Below are 23,678 nucleotides of genomic sequence, written 5' to 3' on the forward strand. Positions count from 1 at the left end.
TTTGGAAGGAACAGGAATGGGGTTAGAGGTGAGCACTGGCCCTGCTTAGCTGTACTCTCTGTCCCATTGTGCTTCAGTTTCCAGGAGTAGGGGTGGGGATGGGGCTCTGAAAACTGAGTTTATACATGAAGCAACCCACCTCCCTGCCCTGGGTCAGTAATTCTTCAAGGGGTCACTGGGTCCCCTGGAGTAAACAAGAAATTTGCCACAGTTTTAGGCACAGTTTTGCTTTTTATCTCATCAATATACATTTAAATCTAACAGTCTAACAGCCTCACACTCCTCAACCCTATCCAAGCCCTCTCCTCTTCTCTCCCACTCTTGCCCAGTCAGCTTCTCATCTGTCCCAGGGACAGGAAGTCACCAGGCACAAATGTGATTTGAGGAGGCAGTGGCACCTGTGGCTCTCCTGAGAGGTGCTTAGGAGAGTTCAGAGGCTGAGAAGGCCCAGGTGAGGAGAAATGGTGGGCTGAGTCTCATCGGAAAGCACTGTCTCCTGGGACTCAGTCCCATTCAGAGTCTGTCTCCCGGGCCTGTGCCTGCCGCTGGTCACATCAGCAGACGGGCAGCAATCCTCAGCCAGGGGAACTTGTGGATAAAAGGGGGCCTTTAGCCCAAGTCACACTCAGAGAGCGAGCAAGCTTATTGGAATCCCCTTTCAAGCAAGTTGTGTAGATGCTCCTGCCATAGCTTCCTGACCCCTCTGTGATTCCAGGAGTGCAGGAAGGGGCTCTTGGGATGTGCCACCCAGGAAGACAGAGGGCCAGTGCTGCTACCTGCAGCCACACGACTCCACGACCATGTCCTCATACTGCTTATACACCACGTTGTTGGCAGAGTCAATGAAGAGGATGCTGATGGGACTCAGCCGCGTGGGCACACAGCAGGTGGGTGGTGTGGACTCGGGGTCCATGGAGTTCATCAGGGTCTGGATGACTGCATGATTCGTGGGCTCCAGGTGGGACCGCAATGGGAACTCGCACAGCCCCTCGCAGTGGAAAGCCTCGTACTCAAGGGGTGCGATGATCCAGTCGTCCCAGCCCATGTCCTTGAAGTTGACATGCAGTGCCTTCCGACTGCAGCGAGCCTTAAGGTTCTTGCTGGGTCGCTTGCCCTGGCGAGTGGCCAGTGGGGCCCGCCGTTTTCGCCGCTGGCTGAACAGGTACTCATACACGGTCTTATCGTCCTGGCCAGAGCGGGCCTTAATCTCATTAAAGAACAGGTCCCGTTTCTTGGTGCGGCCAAACACCAGGAACAGGGCCTTCTCGTGGACCTGCCGGGCGGCGCGGTCGAAGCCCAGGCCACGGAGGTCCACGGTCCGGCCCCGTTCCCAGGCTTCCAGCTCCAGGCACAGCTGGGCCGAGTTCTTAAAGTTTCGGAAGAGCTTCCAGATGTCGAACACCTCCCAGCCAGATCCGTCCAGGCCTGGCACGGAGCGCACATCCAGCAAGGCGGCCGGCTGCCGGCCACTGGGGCAGCTGGACAGCTTCAGCTGGGCAGCCCGCCCGCCTCCGGGGGCCACTGGCTTGGCCGTGTCCGAGGGCTTCTTCCGCAAGATTCGCAGCTCGGCCCCCAGCAGCCCATCCTTCTCCAGGGCACTAATGTCAAACACGTACCTCTGCTTCCTGACCACGGGACCTCGGTCATCTAGAGAGAACACCCAGAAGTCATTCCCTGCAACCTCACCAAGGGAGCCAGTCACTTCGAGGCTGCAGGAAAAGGCCCCCAGCTCTCTCCCCGTCCAGAGAGCTTTCTTTCACCTCTGCCCCATTCTGACAGAAGCCAAGAGCCAAACCACTGAGAGCCTTTTTGAAAATGAGAGCACTTCCTACATAGCCGACCAACTAGGGGTGTTCACCTGTAGATGTGGCTGGGGATGATTTGCGTGATTTTGGTGTTTGTGTCATGATCTACGTGTTATCAGAGATTTATCAGCTTTGTAACTGCCTTCTACCTATCTCTCTCCCAGCCATGAGCTAACGTGATGTCTCATTTGTGAGATAGGTGGAGTGGGCATTAAAATTACTCCTGTTGACTGGGCACAGTGGCTCACACCTGTAATCCCAGCACTTTGGGAGGCTGAAGTGGGTGGATTGCTTGAGCTCAGGAGTTTGAAACCAGCCTGCACAACATGGTGACACTCTGTCTCTACAAAAAATACAAAAATTAGCCAGGCATGGTGGTGTGCACATGTAGTCCCAGCTACTCAGGAGGCTGAGGTGGGAGGATTGATAGACCCCAGGGAGGTCAAGGCTTCCATGAGCCGTGAATTTGCTATTGCACTCCAGCCTGGGCAACAGAGAGAGACCCTGGCTAAAAAAAAAAAAAAAAAAATACACGCTTTTCCAGAGGAGAATCCCAAGGTTAGATGACTTGCTCAAATTCTCAGCTGCTTCCACCATCCCTTAAAGGAGACCTTGGTGCTCTTGTTTTGCAGATGAGGCACAGAGATGGGGAGTGACTTGACTAAGGTCACACAGCAAGTTAATGACAAAGCTGGTCCACACTGACCTACAGCCCAATGTTCCTGGCTTCCCAGTGCCAGGATTTTGTTGCCTATGTGTCTTACTCTCCTGAGCGCGTGCGTGTGTTACAGTTGTATGCGTGTGTGTGATTGGGTTCATGTGTGAATATGAAAGAGTATACGTTAATGACGCATTATATGTATAAATGATTGGGCTTGTGTGACTATTTGAAGAGCACATACATGTATGTATGTGCATGATCGATCTTGTGTGTGTATGTAAGAAGGTGTGTGTGCACATGCGTATGTGTGTGATTTGGCATGTGTGTATGTGTGTGATTCAGCACGTGTGTATGTGTATGAATCAGCATGCAAGTACATGTGTGATTCAGCATGTGTGTATAAACAAACATAAGGCTATGTATGTGTATGTGAGAAGCTCAGTAGTATCTCCGAATCAGCATGCCCTCCTTCCTAAATAGCAATTTGCCATTGGGGAGCTTTCATATATTGCTCTAGAAGGTGACTAATTAGGCCTTTAAACTCCCCATCTCCCCCTCTCCAAGCTCCCTTAGTGCTGGGGGGCACAAGGACTTATTTTATGAGCCCCCAAGGGGTCACAGCTTTCCCTGGCTGGGCAGGCAGCCAGACCACCTCCCCCACCTCGGCCAGACCTGCTGCCTCTGTGCCTCCCCCACCCCCTGGCAGCCCCCTCCAGGCCAGCTCTAATGAGGAGCCTCTCCCACCCTCTGACCCCTCCCCCACCCTGCCAGCCTAGGACCAGAGCAAATGAGCTGCAGGCAACTTGAGTGACCAACAGCCCACCTCCCTCTTCACACTAGGAAGAAACTGAGGCCCTGAGAAGGGGACGGACTTGCTTAGATCACACAGCAAGTGGAGAGAAAAAGCTGCAACAGTAACATTAGGTGGGCAGAGAGAGACAGAGGGGAGCAGGTAGTCTTTGGAGTTAATGAGGAGAATGAAGCATGTTCAGGACAGGACCTAAAGTTTTCATGTTGGAAGGGCTCTCAGAAACCACCCTGTCCAACCCCATATAGGTGTACAGATGGGAAAACGGAGACCCCAAGTGAGAAGGAGCTTTCCCAAGGTCACACTGCCAGTTAGGCCCTAGGTCTGCTCCCTCCCCATATATCTGAACGTCATTCCATGACTCCAAGATGCCCCATTTACTGTGTGCACCTCTCTTGCCTCCTCTATCCCCTTGCCTGAGGGCACAGTTGCAGAAGCATGGGGACCTCAAGATTCATTTCTTTCTCTGCCGTCTGAGCCCACCTGCAAACCTTTGGAGCTTGGAAAGTTCGGCCAGCCCAGCAGGTACAGATGCACAACTGAGTAATCAAGTCTTGGAATCTGGTCTCCAACTCTGCCACGAACTGGCAGGTCTTGTCTCCTCTCTAGGCTTTAGTGCCCACTCTGCACCTTGCAGGCGTTGGACCTGGTGATTCCTAGGTGCCCTCCAGCCCTGATGTGTGGGCAGCCTGGGATCTGCTATGTGTGAGATATGTGTGAGTGTTCCCAGACACCCACCCCGGGCCAGATGCACACAGTGTCTCCCACCAGGGCAATGCCAGGGCTTTGAAAGCCCCTCCATTCATGCAGATGCCCCTCCCTCTGAGCCGTGCCCCTGCCACCCCGCCCCCTCACCTTGCCCTTTGTCAATAAAGCTGGTGATGGTGTTGGCCAGGCCAGCCTCCAACTTCACGCTGCTGTTGCCTCCCTTTCTGTCAGCATCGGACAGCGTCCTGTACAGCGAGAGCATGTACTCGTGGGGTGTGATGGGGGGCGGGCGAAACGGCTCCTTGGGCTCTCGTGGGGGCCCGGGCTCCCTGGCCTTCTTCAGCAGGAAGGAGCTGGGGACAGATCCTGCTTTTGGGGGTGCCTTGCCTCCGGGAAGCTGTCCTTTTGGGGTCACAGTCCGGGCTGTAGCCTGCCTTGTTTGGGGAGGGTGTCCTGGTTTGGGTTCAGGGCCACCCGGTCTGGGGGACAGCTTTTTGGGTTCATCCTTCTTGGGCTGTGTCAGGCCTCCTGTCTGCCCGGTGCCTCCCTTTGCCCTGGCATTGGCATTGGCGGCCCCCCCACCATAGCTGTGACCCCCTGGCCTGAAGATGTTCCGGGCCAGGGGGGGCCTCTCCTTGGCCTCTGCTTTGGCCAATCCTGGCCTGGTCCCCTGGGGTCTCTGGCCCAAGTCAGGGGCACCCAACACAGTGCAGATGAATTCCAGGTCCAGCCAAGCCAGGTACCAAAGCAAGAAAGTGAGGAGTTTGGGGAGTCTCATCCTCTGGCCAGCCGCTGAATGACACCAAAGAGAACAGCGGCAGCAGCGAAGGTGCCTCTGGTTTGGCAGGAAAAACCATGAAAGGAGTGGACTTTCAAAAGCAGCGGCAGCAGCAGTAGCAGCAGAAGGAAAGGCTTTCTCCTCAGTCTGAGACTCTTGAAGTCTGCTGGGTGTGTGTTTGTATCCAGTCCCATAGTGGAAATGCTCTCGTATCCAGACGTGCACCGTCTCCAGTCAGCAGCTGAAAATAACTCGTTCTTGAAAGGAGAAAGCCGACCGCCCCCTTTCTCCAGCACAACTGACTGAGGGCTTGAAGGAGGCTTGTATAAGGCTGAGGGATTTTTCCAAGAAGGAAGAATGGCGTAATGCTGCCTGTGTGCTCCAGTTTTTTTTTCCCCCTAGTTTTGAATCCTTTCCAGTGAAAATACTTCACACACACACACACATACACACACACTCACAGGCCTGCAGGTGCTCAGAAAAATCTCTTACAAACCTGAACTCAGGAATTGGAAACGGAATTCCAACCCAAACCAATTTAATTACTCTCTGATGTCATGCTGTCTAAACTCATTTAAGTGCGATATATTTATGTGAAAAAAATCACCGCTGCCCTTTCGAGGCCATGGCTCACGGGGGCTCCTGGCACAGAGCCCCGCAGCGGGACTCTAGGCTTAGAGGGCCTCCCCCTCCACGGAGCAGACTCAGGGGTCTTCACCTCCACCTCATGGAGCAGCCCACCCCACCTTCTCGAGGAGAGATGCTGAAGAATGAGCTCAAAGATCTTAAGCCCCAGAAGCATGAGGAGTGTGGGTTTGTAGTTAAGTCCTTAGAGTGTTTTTAAAGCAGTTTCAACTCCTGCATCTAGTCTGGGACCTGATCTGTTGTGTGTGTGTGTGTGTGTGTGTGTGTGCGCGCGTGTGTGTGTGTCTGTGTGTGTGTGTGCGCCTGTGTGTGTGTATTGGGAGTAGGGACAGCACAGATGGCAGCATTTACCCACATTTTCTTTTATTTTAATAAACTTGTGGTGACCCAGAGACTGAAAAATATCGGTGCCCACTACACTCCCTCCCTACCCCCAAATGCCATTGACTGAGTGCATATTCTTCAGGCTTGGGGGCACTGCCGCCCTTAAGTCCACTCCTTGGATGGCGGGTGGTCCAGGGTGTACCCCACCTCCACCCCGGCAAAGACGTCCTCTGAGGTTTCTTAGAAAAGACTGCCTGAGTCTGGGGCAGCAGCGGCCCCTAGAGGAGGCTGGAAAAGCCATTTCCCACATGACGCTTTTTTTTTTTTTTTTTTTTTTTTTTTTTTGAGACGGAGTCTCGCTCTGTCGCCCAGCCCAGGCTGGAGAGTGCAGTGGCATGATCTCGGCTCACTGCAACCTCCGCCTCCCAGGTTCACGCCATTCCCCTGCCTCAGCCTCCCCAGCAGCTGGGACTACAGGCCCCTGCCACCACACCTGGCTGATTTTTTATGTTTGTAGTAGAGACGGGGTTTCACCATGTTAGCCAGGATGGCCTCGATCTCCTGACCTCGTGATCTGCCAGCCTCGGCCTCCTAAAGTGCTGGGATTACAGGCGTGAGCCACTGCGCCCAGCACGATTTCCCACGTGTTGCTTTTCTGGTAGCTCTGGAAGGTCTGAATTCCAGCTGAACTCAAGGGTTTCTTAAAGTGCCTCACTGAAGTATGGAAGCTCCCTTCCTCTGGGGAACCTGCGCCGTAGAGCCCCTGGGCAACTTAACACAGGGTCAGCGGGGAAAGCTGTTCGCTTCACCTGAAATATCCTCCTCTCTCTCTCCCACAACTGGAGGAAGCACTCCACATCCTGAGAAGTTCAGCTGAAAATTTACCTCCTTCGGGAAGCCTTTCCTGGTCCCCAGACAGAGCCAGTTACCCCTTCTGTACATTTCTCTACAACAACACTTGCCATGCTGTAAGAAGGATGGCGGGGGAGAAGCAATAGTCAGGTAGGCTTCCTTCTTTTTTTTTTCTTTTTGAGACAGAGTCTCGCTCTGTCACCTAGGCTGGAGTGCAGTGGCGCGATCTTGGCTCAACTGTAACCTCCACCTCCTGGGTTCAAACAATTCTCCTGCCTCAGCCTCCCGAGTAGCTGGGACTACAGGTGCACACCACCATGCCTATCTATTTTTTGTATTTTTAGTAGAGACGGAGTTTCACTATGTTGGCCAGTCTGGTCTCGAGCTCCTGACCTCAAGTGATCCACCCACCTTGGCCTCTCAAAGTGCTGGGATTGCAGGCATCTCCACTAAAAATACAAAAAATTAGCCGGGTATGGAGGCAAAGGTTGCAGTGAGCCGAGATCACACCACTGCACTCCAGCCTAGGTGACAGAGCTAGAGTCTGTCACACACACACAAAATAAGTAAATAAATAGATGAATAATATTAATAAAATTAAAAATTAAAAACAGACTTGTTCCCACTGAACTAGTCCTCTCTGGCATCCCTTCCTTCACTCTCTCCTCACCACCTCCATCACTGCCCTGTCTTCCTCGTTGCTTGCCTCTCTATGATTCTCCCCTATAACTGGCTTCTAGGCCTCCAGGCTCTCTCTGGTTCAACCCTCCCTCTACTAAAAGCTACCCATCAAACAAGTGCCAACCCACATGCCACCTCCTCCATGAAGCCTTCTTGCATCCTCCAGAAAATGCACACTCCCCCTGAGCTGCCATCACACATTTTCTGTGCTCCTTTACATTTTTTGGCAGCTAAAAGTTTATTCAGTCTCTGCCTCTGCCCTCTAACCCAACACAGTTTGTTTCTTCCACTCTGTATTTTTTCATATTTTAAAATCATAACTTAATTCCTTATAACTACAATAATTTCTTTACATACCTGTCTCTCCCATTAGATTATGACTAGACTGTGCCATATTTACCTTTGAATTATACCCAGTGCTTGGCACAGGGCCCAGCACACAGCAGCTCTCAGTACATGTTATATGAATAAATGAATCTCTAACTGGCCGTTATTTACAAAAATCATCATTTTCTACTTTGAGGTGTAGTTATTTGTGGACATAACCTGCCTTTCCCATTAGATTCTAAGTTCCTTGATGGGAAGAATTGTCTTGCCACTTCTTAAGCATTTTGTAAGCTCAGAGAGTGAATAAATGAATGAGTTGAACAACCACAATGTCTCTGTACATGGCTTGATAAAGAGCAAGGATTCTGGAGACAAACAGACTTGGTTTTGAATCTTGGTTCTGCTATTTATGTATTGTGTGATCTTGGGAAGCCTCTAAACCTCTCTGAAACTCGGAACAGGGATAATGATAGTGCTTACCTCGCAGGACTCTTGTTGGAGATTCAATGAAATAAATTGTGGCCAGGCGCGGTGGCTCACACCTGTAATCCCAGCACTTTGGGAGGCCGAGGCAGGCAGTTCACGAGGTCAGAAGATCAAGACCATCCTGGCTACCATGGTGAAACCCTGTCTCTACTAAAAAAATAAATAAATAAAAGTAAACTGCATAAAGTGATCAACTATTAACGGCAATTGTTAATAATAGCTTTTTTTTTTTTTTTAGATGGAGTCTCACTCTGTCACCCAGGCTGGAGTACAGTGGCATGATCTTAGCTCACTGCAACCTCTACCTCCCGGGTTCAAGTGATTCTCCTGCCTCAGCCTCCCAAGTAGCTGGGACTACAGGTGCGCGCCACCACACCCAGCTAATTTTTGTATTTTTAGTAGAGATGGGGTTTCACCGTGGTAGCCAGGATGGTCTCGATCTCCTGATCTTGTGATCTGCCTGCCTCGGCCCCCCAGAGTGCTGGGATTACAGGCGTAAGCCCCACACCCAGCCAATAATAGCTGTTTTTTTAAAGCACATATTCCAGTCAACTAGACTCTGGGTTTTGTCCTCCATTTCATTTATGTGTTATTTATCTTCATGACAATGCTATGAAGGTGGTGGTTTTCATTGTTGTTTTTTGAGACAGGGTCTTACCTGTTGCCCAGGTTGGAGTGCAACGGCGTGATCATGGGGCTCAGGTGATCCTCCCACCTCAGCCTCCCAAGTAGCTAGGACTACAGGTGCACACCACAATGCCCAGCTAATTTTTGTATTTTTTGTAGAGACAGGGTCTCGCCATGTTGCCCAGGCTGGTCTCAAATTTCTGGGCTCAAGTGATCTGTCCGCCTTGGCTTCCCAAAGTGCTGGGATTACAGGTGTGAATCACCACACGTGGCCGAAAGTAACTTTTTTTATTTTTTTGAGATGGAGTCTCACTGTCACCCAGGCTGGAGTGCAGTGGTGCGATCTCAGCTCACTGCAACCCCTGCCTCCCGGGTTCAAGGGGTTTTCCTGCTTCAGCCTCCTGAGTAGCTGGGATTACAGATGTGTACCACCACGCCCAGCTAATTTTTATATTTTTAGTAGAGATGGGGTTTCACCATGTTGGCCAGGCTGGTCCCAACTCCTGACCTCAGGTGATCCATAAAAAAGCATTTCGTAAGCTCAGAAAGTGAATAAATGAATGAGTTGAACAACCACAATGTCTCTGTACGTGGCTTGGCCTCCGCTAGTGCTGGGATTACAGGCATGAGCCGCCGTGCCCAGCCCAAAGGTAACTCTTGATACACGCCTTTTTTTTTTTTTTTTTTCTTTTTGAGACAGAGTCTTGCTCTGTCACTTAGGCTAGAATGAAGAGTGCAGTGGCTCAATCTCAGCTCATTACAACCTCTGCCTCCCGAGTTTAAGTAATTCTCCTGCCTCAGCCTCCCAAGTAGCTGGGACTACCGATGCGCACCAAGATGCCCGGCTAATTTTTTGTATTTTCGTAGAGACGGGGTTTCACCATGTTGGCCAGGCTGGTCTCAAACTCCTGACCTCAAGTGATCTGCCCACCTCGGCCTCCCAAAGTGCTGGGATTACAGGCATGAGCCACCACGTCTGGCCCAATACTCTCATTTTAAAGATAAATAAATTTAAGTTCAGAAAGGTTAAATTATTTTTTAAATCTAATTTTGGCTTCAACATATTTTACACCAAAGAAGCCTAATCTGGCCCCTAGAAACACTAGAAGTGATAGGGCACTGGGGAAAGTTACAGTATTCCTTTCAGTCAACGTCTCACCCAGTGGGCTGGGACTTTGGGGACATGGAGGAGTCTCGGGGCCAGGGCTATTGTTTGAGGACCAGGGAACTCCCAGAAATGGGCTGGGAGCAGGGAAAGGGGACTCTGAGCTTGGTTAGAAGGCCCTCTCCAGAGAGGAGCCCAGGGTTCCCGCCTGGCTCTCACTATAAAGGTGACTAATCACTTTGGTTCCCTCTGGTAATTGCAACCAGATGCTGCCGCTGGCAGTGCTTCAGTCCCAACATGTTTAATTACTGGGACACAGCGTCCCTGGGTCCCCCATGTCCCCCAGCCTCCCCCTCTCCTGTCAGCAATATTAATGTCAAACCTGAGGTAGAGGATGGGAGCCTTGGGAGACTACTGCCATAGAAGTAATCTCTGCAGCCCCTTCTGCCATGTAGAGCCTTTTGCTTTTATGTTTCCCCACCCATTGTCTCATTGCTGTTCCATAAACCATCCTTATAAAGTCAGTAGGCCAGATTATTATTATTATTATTTTATTATTATTATTATTTTTGGAGACGGAGTCTAGTTCTATTGCCCAAGCTGGCAATGATATCGGCTCACTGCAACCGATATGGCAATGCAACCTCTGCCTCCCAGGTTCGAGCAATTCTCCTGTCTCAGCCTCCCAAGTAGCTGGGACTACAGGCATGCGCCACCACCCTTGGCTAATTTTTGTATTTTTAGTAGAGACAGGATTTCACCATGCTGGCCAGGCTGGTCTCGAACTCCTGGTCTCAAATGATCCGCTCACCTCAGCCTCCCAAAGTGCTGGGATTACAGGTGTGAGCCACTGTGCCTGGCCGGCGAGATTATTATTATCCCTTTTTTATTATGTCTCCAGATGAGTAAACAGTGAACTGAGTGATAATAATAATAACGCCTTTTTCAAGCACTTGTCAATTTTCACAATGGCTTCCCATTCATGATGCTATCCGAACCTCCCAAGATCTCTCCGGGAGTCAGTCCTGCACAGCACAGCGGCTGAGGGAACAGGCGCTGGGACCAGACAACGCAGTGTTCCAGTTCCGCCATTTGCCAGTTGGGTGACGTTGGGTCTTCATTTCTTTATCTACTTAACTATTCAGCAAATATTTATTGGGTGCCTACCATGGGATGGGCCCCAGGTCTGAGTTCTGGGTATCTAGCCGTGGACAAGACAAACCAAGTGGTTTGTCTGAAACTTCTCTTATGCGTTTGTTTGTCTCTTCTCATATTCTGGTGGAAGAGACAGACAAACAAACACATAAGAGAATGCTAAGTGCTGTGAAGAAAAATTAAGCAGGATCAAAGAGGTGTCTGTTTTAGAAAGGAATGCTCTTTGAGGGGGTGATGTTTGGGCAGAGACCCAGATGTAGTGAGAAAATGAGCCATACTAAAGTCTGGAGGACAAGCATTCCAGGTGGAGGGAACAGCAGTTGCAAAGGCCCTGAGGCAGGAATGCAGTCGGTACATCTGAGGTAAGGAGGAGCTGGTGTGGCTGAAGCAGAGTGAGCGAAGGGGGCAATGGCAGGAGGTGAGGTCAGATCATGCCAGAACCACATCATGTATGGCCTTATAAGCCCTGGAAAGGGAGCTGGATTTTCTTTTCTTTTTCTTTTTCTTTTTTTTTTTTTCAAGACAAGAGTCTCGCTCTGTTGCCCATGCTGGAGTGCAATGGTGCGATCTCAGCTCACTGCAACTTCCGCCTTCTGGTTTCAAGCGATTCTCTTGCCTCAGCCTCCCAAGTAGCTGGGATTACAGGTGCCCGTCACTATGCCCAGCTAATTTTTGTATTTTTAGTAGAGACAGGGTTTCACCATGTTGGCCAGGCTGGTCTTGAACTCCTGACCTCATGATCTGCCCACCTCAGCCTCCCAAAGTGCTGGGATTACAGGCATGGGCCACCGCACCCCGCCTAATTTTTGTATTTTTAGTAGGGGTGGGGTTTCACCATATTGGTCAGGCTGGTCTCAAACTCCTGACCTCAGGTGATCCACCCGCCTCAGCATCCCAAAGTGCTGGGATTACAGGTGTGAGCCACTGTGCCTGGCCTGGATTTTACTTTTAGTGCACTGGGAACCCAATGGGATGTTTTAAGCAGGAGAGTAGTGACATAATGATTAAGAGCTAAGCCACTCACCTTCAAATCCTGGCTCCCCCAGGATTATCAGCTATGTAATCTCAAGCAAATTATTTCATCTCTCCCTGCCTCAGTTTCCTCATGTATAAAATAGGGATAATGATGATATACCTGGCAGGGCAAACCGGTAAAAACATACTTGGCTCACACCTATAATCTCAGCACTTCGGGAGGCTGAGATGGGAGGATTGCTTGAGCCCAGTAGTTCGAGACCAGCCTGGGCAACATAGCAAGACCTGTCTCTATAAAAATAAAAAAACAGGTTGGGTGCGGTGGCTCACGCCTGTAATCCTAACACTTTGGGAGGTGGAGGCGGGGCAGATCACGAATTCAGAAGTTCGAGACCAGCCTGGCTAACATGATGAAACCCCGACTCTACTAAAATTACAAAAATTAGCTGGGCGTGGTGGCGGGTGCCTGTAATCCCAGCTAGTCGGGAGGCTGAGGCAGGAGAATCATTTGAACCCGGGAGGCGGAGTTTGCAGTGAGCTGAGATCGCGCCATTGCACTCCAGTCTGGGCGACAGGGTGAGACTCCATCTCAAAAAATAAAAAAATAAAAAAATAGACCGGGCATGGTGGCTCATGTCTGTAATCCCAGCACTTTGGGAGGCTGAGGCAGGCAGATCACCTGAGGTTGTGAGTTCGAGACCAGCCTGACCAACATGGAGAAACTCCCATCTCTACTAAAAATACAAAATTAGCCTGCTGTGGTGGCACGAGCCTGTAATCCCACTACTCGGGAGGCTGAGGCAGGAGAATTGCTTGAACCCGGGAGGCGGAGGTTGCAGTGAGCTGAGATTGCGCCATTGCACTCCAGCGTGGGCAACAAGAGCAAAACTCTGTCTCAAAAAATAATAATAAAAATAAATAAATAAAAATAAAACAATAAAATAAAGTAAGCCAGGTGCGGTGGCTCACACCTGTAATCCCAGCACTTCAGGAGGCTGAGGCAGGCAGATTACCTGAGGTCAGGAGTTTGAGACCAGCCTGGCTAACATGGTGAAACCCCGTCTCTACTAAAAACACAAAAAAATTAGCTGAATGTGGTGGCAGGCACCTGTAATCCCAGCTACTCGGGAGGCTGAGAAGGAGAATTGCTTGAACCCAGGAGGCGGAGGTTGCAGTGAGCTGAGATCCAGCCACTGCACTCCAGCTCAGGCAACAAGAGCAAAACTCCATCTCAAAAACAACAACAACAACAAAAAACTTGTATCACAGAGTGGTTATAAGAATTAATGTGTTTATATATGTAAAGCACCTTTCAATGACCAAAATACAGTATGTGCTTCATAAATTATAATTTTATTTATTGCTTTTTTTTTTTTTTTTGAGACAGGGTCTCACTCTGTCACTCAGGCTGGAGTACAGTGGTGCGATCTCGGCTCACTGCAGCCTCTAACTCCTGAGCTCAAGCGATCCTCCCTTCTCAGCCTCCTGAGTAGTTGGGACTACAGGTGCAAGCCACTGCACCTGGCTAATCATAAATTACAGTTTTGTTTTGTTTTGTTTTTTAAAAAAAGATTCCGCTGTTAATATTGTCCTTGTTTCATTTCTCTGAACAGTTAAGTGACTGGCACAAGTTCATATAGCTAAAGACCATAGAGCTAGAATTCAACCCAAGCCCCTAATTCTGAATCCAGTGCCCTTCCCACGTCAAGAGAGGACTGACCACCCTACAGGTTAGGAGCTGGCAGGGAGGAAAGCCCAGAGTCCCTTCCCTTTTCATCTGTGCTCTTTCTAATCTGTGGGGCCTGCCTGTCCCAACCCCTGAGAACCCCAGCAAGAGCAGAGCCGCCTCTGCCTACCCTCACCCGCGCGGCAAACCTGGTTTCTTTTCTTTTCTTTTCTTTTTTATTATTATACTTTAAGTTCTAGGGTACATGTGCACAAAGTGCAGGTTTATTACATATGTTTTCTTTTAATTTTTTTATTATACTTTAAGTTCTAGGGTACATGTGCACAACGTGCAGGTTTGTTACATATGTATACATGTGCTATGTTGGTGTGCTGCACCCATTAACGCGTCATTTACATTAGGTATATCTCCTAATGTTATCCCTCCCCCCTCCCCCCACCCCACAACAGGCCCCGGTGTGTGATGTTCCCCTTCCTGTGTCCAAGTGTTCTTATTGTTCAGTTCCCGCGTGTTCTCACTCATAGGTGGGAATTTAACAATGAAAACTTGGTTTCTCTTCTAAACTCCGCAGCAGCGGCCACTGCTCAGGACGCGCTCTCAACGGCTCCCCCTGCTGGACTACTCGGGAGCTGCACCTTGCTAGAGTTTGTCTCTGGGCCTTCTGTCCATAAGTCAATCAAATTCCTTCCCTGGGCTGCAAATACCTGTACTACAATCTGAAGCTGGAAATTGTATGTGAGTGTTGCGTGTGTCTGTCTGTTGTGGGTAGAGGGGTGTGAATAAAATAACCACATGTTTTACATATTTATTCTAGAAAATATTTTTATTTTTAAAATAATTCTAAAACTTTTAAAAAGTCATACATATTAGGAAGAAAAGTAATATGAATTCATGATTTTAAAAATTCAAACAGTAGAAAAGAATGCAAAAGAAAACATGTTCCTCCCACCCCAGACCCTGGGTCTTTCAGTCCTCCCCAGAAGCAACAACTCTGATCAGTCTCCTAGATGACTTTCCACACAATATAGTAACATAAGCTTTTTAAAAACTTTATTAGGCAGGGCGTGGTGGCTCATGCCTGTAATCCCAGCACTTTGGGAGGCTGAGGTGGGAAGACTGCCTGAGCCCAGGAGTTCAAGATCAGTCTGAGCAACATGGCACGAGCCCGTCTCTACAAAATAAAAAAAAAAAAATTTAAACACCTTTTTATCGATGCATGATATTCATGCCAAATATATTTAATTATAAAATTAAATCATGTTCATTGTAAAAATATTCAAATAATACCAAAGTTTATAAAGTTACAAGAGAAAGTTCCCCTCTCCCCTCATACCCCAATCTCTCTAATCACAGGAAACCTCTCTAATCACTGGAAACCTTGTCATTCTTGAGCTCAGAAATCTCAGATCCTTGCTAGACTCCTCCACTCCTCCTTCCCTCCATCTAATTCTAATTCCCACTTTGTGTATAAGAACCCTAGCTGGTAAGTATTATTATCCCCATATTGCAGCTGAGGAATTTGAGGCTCAGAGAGGGAAAGAGGGTTGCTCAAGAACATAAGGCAAGCTGGACGTGGTGGCGCACATCTGTAGCCCTGGCTACAGGACTTTTTTTTTTTTTTTTTCCAAAAAAAAAAAAAAGAATATAGTTAAGGGCCTCCCCCACTTTTTTTCTTTTTTTTTTTTTTTTTTTTTTTTGGTCTCACTCTGTCACCCAGGCTGGAGTGCAGTGGCGCAATCTTGGCTCACTGTAACCTCCTCCTCACAGGTTCAAGCGATTCTTGTGCCTCAGCCTTCCGAGTAGCTGGGATCACAGGTGCGTGACACCAGGCCCGGCTAATTTTTGTATTTTTAGTAGAGATAGGGTTTCGCCATGTTGGCCAGGCTGGTCTCAAACTTCTGGCTTCAAGCGATCCACTTGCCTCCACCTCCCAAAGTGCTGGGATTACAGGCATGAGCCATCGCGCCTGACCAAGAGCCCACTTTTGAGGAAGGAGAGGACCTGGTCCTGTGGGAACTGTGACTGAACATCGTTTATTGCCCAAGCCCTGAGTGATAGTGAAAAGATGTCATCCACTTCAAGAATCTCAAGCTTGGGTACGTTGGTCACTTCAAGCCTGACTTGGTTAGTGAGAGGGGGCTAGGACTGGAATAAGAACTGCTACTGAGGCGGGGTCAGGACCAGGGAGAAAATATCCAGCTGACAAAGGGAATCCAACTAGGGAGATTGACACAATTCAACCAAATGGTGGCATCAGCAAGAGGAGTGTCTGGCATTCCTAACACATCCCATGCTCTAGCATGCTGCTGTGCCTTTGCACATGCTGCTTGGAATCCCCGCCACCACCCCACCCCTGCCACTTTGCTTAGCATTTTTTTTTGAGATGGGGTCTTGCTATGCTGCCCAGACTGGTCTCAAACTCCTAAGCTCAAGAGGTTCTTCTGACTCAGCCTCTTGAGTGGGTGGGACTACAGCCACATGCCATCATGCCTGGCTTGTCTGCTTAGCATTTTTTTTTTTTTTGAGACGGTGTCTTGCTGTGTTGCCCAGGTTGGAGTGCAGTGGCTTGAACACAGCTCACTGCAGCCTCGACCTCCTGGGCTCAAGCGATCCTTCCTACCTCAGCCTCCGGAATAGTTGGGACTTCAGTAGTGCACCACCACACCTGGCTAATTTTAGCGTTTTTATCCTTCACAAAGAAGTCATAGTGGCCTGACGCTGTGTAGCCAGCTGCTCCCTCTTTATAGAATTTACTACACTGTGTGTGTGTGAACTGTTTCTTTACTTGCTTGCCTGCCATGTGAGTTTGTGAACAGAGGCTCTGGACAGAGTTCATTTATTATTGATCTTTGGGTCCCTCCCAGTGTGTAACTCAACTTTTGGCACATAGTAGGTGCTCAATCAATATTTTAAAAATAATGAATGAATGGAACTTCAGCACAGCACCTCAAGCCTATAATCCCAGCACTTTGGGAGGCTAAAGTAGGAACATTGCTTGACGCCAGGAGTTCAAGACCAACCTGGACAACACAGTGAGTCCCCATCTCTACAAAAAAATTTTTAAACTAATTAGCCAGGACTGGCTGCACAGGCCTATAGTCTTAGCTACTCGGGAGGCTGAGCCAGGAGGATCACTTGAGCCCAGGAGGTTGAAGCTGCAGTGAGCTATGATCAAACCACTGCACTCCAACCTGAGTGAAAGAGCAAAACCCTGTCTCTTAAAAAAAAAAAAAAAAAAAAAAAAGAGAATGGGCCGGGTGTGGCGGCTCACGCCTGTAATCCCAGCACTTTGGGAAGCCGAGGCGGGTGGATCACTTGAGGTCAGGAATTCAAGACCAGCCTCGCTAACATGGTGAAACCCCATCTCTACTGAAAAAAAAAAAAAAAGCTGGGTGTGGTGGTGGCGGGCGCCTGTAATCCCAGCTTCTCAGGAGGCTGAGGCATGAGGATCACTTGAACCTGGGAGGCGGAGGTTGCAATGAGCCAAGATCATGCCACTGCACTCCAGCCTGGGCTACAAAGTGAGACTCCGTAAAAAAAAAAAAAAAAAAAAATGGACTCAGATGAACAGCAGCGAGAGACTATCATTTTGGTGCTGCAGACTGTTACCTTGCTGCGAGAAAGAAAGAGGAAAATGGTTGGCTTTTTGTAGGGACCAGTCCCACAGGGTCGGTGGGTCTCTCCCTGTGTGCGGCGACGAGAGAGTGTAGAAATAAAGACACAAGACAAAGAGATAAAAGAAAAGACAGCTGGGCCCAGGGGACCACTACCACCAATGCGCGGAGACCAGTAGTGGCCCCGAATGTCTGGCTGCGCTGTTAGTTATTGGATACAAAGCAAAAGGGGCAGGGTAAAGAGTGTGAGCCATCTCCAATGATAGGTAAGGTCACGTGGGTCACGTGTCCACTGGACAGGGGGCCCTTCCCTGCCTGGCAGGCGAGGCAGAGAAAGAGAGGAGACAGAGAGAAAGACAGCTTATGCCATTATTTCTGCGTATCAGAGACTTTTAGTACTTTCACTAATTGACTACTCCTATCTAGAAGGCAGAGCCAGGTGTACAGGATGGAACATGAAGGTGGACTAGGAGCGTGACCACTGAAGCACAGCATCACAGGGAGACGGTTAGGCCTCCAGATGACTGAGGGTGAGCCTGACTAATGTCAGGCCCTCCACAAGAGGTGGAGGAGCAGAGTCTTCTCTAAACTCCCGTGGGGAAAGGGAGCCTCCCTTTCCCGGTCTGCTAAGTAGCGGGTGTTGTTCCTTGACACTTTTCGCTACCGCTAGACCACAGTCCGCTCGGCAACCGGCGTCTTCCCAGACACTGGCGTCACCGCTAGACCAAGGAGCCCTTCTGGTGGCCCTGTCTGGGCATAACAAAAGGCTCGCACTCTTGTCTTCTGGTCACACCTCACTATGTCCCCTCAGCTCCTATCTCTGTATGGCCTGGCTTTTCCTAGGTTATGATTGTAGAGCGAGGATTTAATAATCCTTATAATATTGGAATAAAGAGTAATTGCTACAAACTAATGATTAATGATATCCATATATAATCATATCTAAGATCTATATCTGGTATAACTATTCTTGTTTTATATTTTATTATACCGGAACAGTCTCTTGCCTCGAACGCAAATATATAAAACTATTCTTGTTTTATATTTTATTATACTGGAACGGTCTCTTGCCTCGGCGCCTGGGTGGCTTGCCTCTCACAGCTTTTTTTCCCTCTATTTTTCCCCCTCTGTCATCCTCAGCTCACTTTAGTCACTCAACATGTCTCCATGTTAACATGGAGGGGAAGATGGGGGTGGGAAAAGTCTTCTTTGAACTAGTATAATATCTGGCTTAGTGCTTTCTGGGCCTCGCAGATGTTTATAGCCATCTCTATCCATTATCAAAGCATCATGGGGTGCTTTTATACACTCTTCAGGGGTTCCCTACTGGCCCCTCTCCTGCAGTTCCCTTAGCAAAGGCATCTATTAATGGCCATTTGTCTAGCTTCTTGTTCCTGGGGTCCCTTTATACCTCCAGGAAGCCCTACTGAACAGGACCTAATAGTCAGCAGGCTTGTCTCTTCTTGTTACAGTTCACAGGCAGGAAGCATATCCTGGTCACGATACTCCCTAACTGCAATGGTATGGATTCTGCATCTCAGATTCTCATGGAAGCACCCTCTCCCAGTCACTTGGTTTGAGTGGTTAAAGGTAATGTCCTCTCAATCTTCCCCAAGGAGGAATGGGGACTCATAGCCAGAAATATCTCCACACAAATTATCTATCCTCCACCTGCAGACTCCTTTATATTGGGATAAGGGATTTAGGAACTTTCAAACAGATTTTAGACTAACAGGAAAAAAAATATATTATATATATATACACATATATATGTACAGTGATTTAGCACCTCATTTTGAAATTTCACACGCATATATATATATATATATTAAATTCAGTTAGTCCAGACAGCCTCTTAGCATGGGCTAGGAGGAATATGTATAAATAATGAGCAAGGCTGGGTGTAGGAAAGATCCATATTATAGCCCTCAGAGAGGATTTGAGTATAAGGCATATTTCTAGAGATGGAATTTAGGATATAAAGGAAGAAACCGTTCCCCTCACCTGGCAGGGACCAGGGTTGATTTTCTTTCGACTGATCCATTGTCTTTCCCTCCAATCCGGCCTCCTTTGAGAACTCTCCAGTCTGGTTCATCAGACAGGTCTGAACATGATCAGACTTGAATTGTCTGGTTTAAGTCTTTATAGGACCCTTGGGCCCCAAGCCAGGTGACAGGTAGGAACACCTGTTTGTACGTCTCAAATGCTCCATGCAGTTTGTAGAATGCGTTTTTTTTTTTTTTTTTTTCCGTTTTTTTCTTTTTTTGAGACAGGGTCTTACTCCTGTCACTGAGGCTGGAGTGCAGTAGGGCCATCGCGGCTCATTGCAGCCTCAACCTCCTGGGCTCAAGCAATCCTCCCACCTCATTTTTTAATTTTTTTTGTAGAGACAAGGTCTAACTATGTTGCCCAGGCTGGTCTCCAACTCCTGGGCCCAAGTGATCCACCTGTCTTGGCCTTCCAAAGTGCTGGGGTTACAGGCGTGAGTCACTGCACCCAGCCATCTGCAGGTTGTGTAAAGACTGATGTGGTGTACTCTTATGCCTACAGAACCACTAGGGCAGGGGTTTCTAATCCCCCAGGCCATGGACTACTATCAGTTCGTGACCTGTTAGGACCCTGGCAGCACAGTAGGAGTTGAGCAGATAAGCGAGCATTATCACCTGAGCTCCACCTCCTGTCAGTTCAGTAGCAGCATTAGATTCTCATAGGAGGCAAATCTTATTGAGAACTGTGCATGCGAGGGATCTAGGTTACACACTCATGAGAATCTAATGCCTGATGATCTGAGGTGGAAGTCTCATCTCAAAACCATTCCCACCCACCCCTGCCCATCCCTGTTTCACACACCAGCTAACTCCACTTTGGGTTTTGGCTCAGATAATATCCAGTTGTACAATTTCCAACTTGTCCTTACTACATTGTATTATTATTCAATACTAGAACATAATCAATGCTCAATAAATGTCCATTGGGTGAATGAATAAATAAGGGAATGAATCCTCCTTTACAAACATCAAAGATTACCATTTGGTTTGGTATATCTTGGTAGTCTGAAACCTGTTTACTCCTCATAGTCTTTTTCTTTGAGATGGACTTTCGCTCTTGTTGCCCAGGCTGGAGTGCAATGGTGCAATCTCGGCTCACCGCAACCTCCGCCTCCCGGGTTCAAGTGATTCTCCTGCCTCAGCCTCTCGAGTAGCTGGGATTACAGGCATGCACCACCACGCCTGACTAATTTTGTATTTTTAGTAGACATGGGGTTTCTCCCTGTTGGTCAGGCTGGTATCCAACTCCTGACCTCAGGTGATCCACCCACCTCAGCCTCCAAAGTGCTGGGATTACAGGCGTGAGCCACGCACCCGGTTGACTCCTCATAGTCTTAAAAAATATTGTCTAGTTTGCTAATGGATGTTATGTCATTAAACTTTGTAACACTAGGGCTGACTTGATTCATTCATTCAGTGGATATTTACTTGATACCTACCATGTGTGTAAGACTGTGCTAAATCCCAGGAATAAGTCTCCTATCCACAAAAAGCTTAAATTTTGGAGGGAATGTTAATAGGAAAACAAAATAATAAATGGAAAGTGCTATGAAAGAAACAGAAGACTGCCGGGCACGGTGGCGCACACCTGTAATCCCAGCATTTTGAGAGGCCAAGGCGGGCGGATCACCAGGTCAGGAGATCAAGACCATCCTGGCTAACACGGTGAAACCCCATCTCTACTAAAAATACAAAAAAATTAGCCAGGCGTGGTGGCGGGCACCTGTGGTCCCAGCTACTAGGGAGGCTGAGGCAGGAGAATGGCGTGAACCCGGGAGGTGGAGCTTGCAGTGAGCCGAGATTGCACCGCTGCACTCCAGCCTGGGCGACAGAGCAAGACTGCGTCTCAAAAAGAGAAAAGAAAAGAAAAGAAACAGAAGACTATCTTAGAAAATATAGGTTACTACTTTAGATAGCATGGTCAGGGAAGACCTAGTTGAGGAAGTATCATTTAAGCTGGGACCTGAAGGACACCAGCTAGGCCAAGAGCTGGGGGAAAAGTGGTCTAGGTAGCTGGCAGTGTATGCAAACGCCCTGAGGCAGAAAAGAGCTTGATGTGCATAACATTTAGATTGTTTAATTTCTATTTCAAATATTGTTGCAGTGAACATTCATGCACAATGCCTGTTGTGGGATTATTTCCCTAGGATGGAATCCCACACCGCTGCTTCTTTGCATCTTTTTCTCTGTCTAGTGCCTGAAGACGTTCTTTTCTCCTCTCTAGATAGTTTGCCTTTCAGAATCCGTGTCCTTCCTTCCCCTTTTACTCTTCACTTTCTCTATTTCTCAGATTAGCTATTAAGATCTTTTTTGTGTTCTTACAGGAGAAAGATAAAATATAGCTTTTAAGTGTTCCTTTCTCAGGTTACCTTTGGCTGTGGATTAATCTGAAGCCTTGCTGTTTCACTCGAGCTATCCACTCATTCACCCATTCACTCAACACTTACTGAGCACCTATTTTGTACCAGGCCTTGTGCTGAGCGCTATAGTCAGATGACCAAATTACAGTCTCTACGCTCAAGCTCACAGTCTCATGCAGCGCCTCCTAAAACGTGTTCCCAATGTATCAGAATCACCCTGGGTACTTTCTAAAATGCAGATTCCTGGACTCCACCCCCGGTTTACGGATTCTCTGGGGGTGGAATCCAAGAGTCTGCATTTACCAGTTTTGTTTTTAATTCCTACTAAAAATTAAGAACCACTGAGTGCAAGAGTGAGGCAGGTAAATGGAGTTTACAACTCTAAGAAAGTGCATTAACAATTTATACACAAGGCTGGGCGCGGTGGCTCACGCCTGTAATCCCAGCACTTTGGGAGGCCGAGGCGGGCGGATCACGAGGTCAAGAGAGATCGAGACCATCCTGGCCAACATGGTGAAACCCTGTCTCTACTAAAAATACAAAAATTAGCCAGGCGTGGTGGCGGGCGCCTGTAGTCCCAGCTACTCGGGAGGCTGAGGCAGGAGAATTACTTGAACCCGGGAGGCAGAGGTTGCAGTGAGCCGAGATCGTGCCACTGCACTCCAGCCTGGCAACAGAGCAAGACTCCATTTAAAAAAAAAAACAATTTATACACAAAATGCTACGGGAATAACGCATGGGTCCTATCGGGAAGAAAAAGTTCTCTAGAAGTCAGGCTTAGGCAGAACTGCAGCTCCGGGACGGATTAAGTCAGGCAAAGGTAACACTCTGGGCAGAGACATGCAGACAAAACCGAGTGTTGAGTAAGTAACTCGCCTGTAAGTGTTATGCTGCCTGAAGCTGCTCGGAGCGTCTGAGCAGCAAGGTGAAAAACCCTCAGAAACTGGTCGCGCTGCCAGTATTATCGCTAACCAGTGGCAGCGAGCCCCTTTGTTTCTCGCGCAGTTTTAATTGTAGTCTGGTTTGTAGATGGAGCTGTGCGCAGGCGCACCTAGAACCAGGTGACCTTGCACATGCGCTATATGTAACACTGAAGCCAAAAGCGAAATGATTGAGGGCAATTTTTCTTTTCTGCTTCCGAAATGTCCCTTTCGCGAATCCAGAGACCCTGACCGTCCTCATTTCTGGCGAGGGATCTTATAATTCTTAAAATAATACCCCCTTTCCTTCAGGGCCTCTCTAGTAAGTCGGCTACCAATACCCAACATGGCGGGAGGCCCTGCGCCGGCGCAGTCTGCCTATAGGGGGCAGGACTTGGCGGGGCGGGCCCCTCCCAAAGGGCGGGAGTTTGGGGGGCGGGGCCTGGCCCTCTGCTTCGGGGGCGGGGCTCCGCTCCCGTCCCCGGCCGGGCCTTAGCAGCTGCTGCCGCAGCTCAATCGCTGAGCAACTAGCCGAGTGTCTGCGGGAGCCGAGCGCGGTGAGGTGGGGCCTCATGGGCAGGCGGGAGGTGCTCGGGTTAACCGTCCGAGGCCCGGAGACCCGCCCGTCTAGGGCGCCTGAGGGACTCCCGTTCGGGCAGCGGCCTCTTGTTACCCGGGGGGAACCCGAGGCCCAGAGAGGGGCTGGGACGCGTCGTTAGGGCCCGGGGCCTGCTTGCCTCAGCTTCCTGCTGCCGCCAGCAAGCTAAGCTCCAGTCGGCGCCAAAGGAGAGCTTCCCGACCCTGGTGTCCAGGAGCCCCAATCCAGGGCTGGGAGGGCGAGGCTTCGCGCTCTCCCGCGCCCCACCCCCCACCCCCCGCCCCTCGCTCCCTGTGTCCTGGCGGATTTGCACGTGATCTATCCGAAAGCGCAGTGCCACCCGACTCTGGAGCTCCCATTCTTCAGGACCCTGCTGAAGTATCATTTCTCAGCCGCCTTCTCCAGGCGCAGCTGCATTCTCTTCTCGGTTTTTGTGCTCGCTGTGCACCGAGTTACTTTCCCTGCCCCTCGTTGACACCGTAAGCTCGTTCGTTAGATGTTATGCCTTGCCTTT

General features: G+C 49.1%; 2 protein-coding genes across 18 annotated transcripts in view; one reads left to right on the forward strand and one right to left on the reverse strand.

Annotated features, from left to right (window-relative positions):
• Window positions 1–211: 211 nt before the first annotated feature.
• On the reverse strand, window positions 212–23,010 carry GDF5 (growth differentiation factor 5). Its single transcript, XM_003779343.3, has 4 exons — window positions 22,523–23,010; window positions 8,070–8,225; window positions 4,130–5,001; window positions 212–1,647 (listed from the first exon to the last, which is right to left on the reverse strand). Exons 3-4 carry the CDS (start codon window positions 4,758–4,760, stop codon window positions 773–775), a joined length of 1,506 nt encoding a protein of 501 aa, XP_003779391.1. The 5' UTR covers window positions 4,761–5,001; window positions 8,070–8,225; window positions 22,523–23,010; the 3' UTR covers window positions 212–772.
• Window positions 22,972–23,678, forward strand: part of CEP250 (centrosomal protein 250) — a 57,028-nt gene continuing 56,321 nt past the window's right edge. For 2 of the 17 annotated variants that reach the window (XM_054542200.2, XM_063720637.1), the window contains exon 1: window positions 23,009–23,123. The gene's annotated coding sequence lies outside the window, so the exon portion shown is untranslated. Of the gene's footprint in view, window positions 23,644–23,678 lie in introns of all 17 variants that reach the window. The other 15 variants (XM_063720636.1, XM_063720638.1, XM_024238894.3 and 12 more) reach the window with 11 other exon arrangements.

This window comes from Pongo abelii, chromosome 21 (assembly GCF_028885655.2).
Source record: "Pongo abelii isolate AG06213 chromosome 21, NHGRI_mPonAbe1-v2.0_pri, whole genome shotgun sequence".
NCBI lineage: Eukaryota > Metazoa > Chordata > Mammalia > Primates > Hominidae > Pongo > Pongo abelii.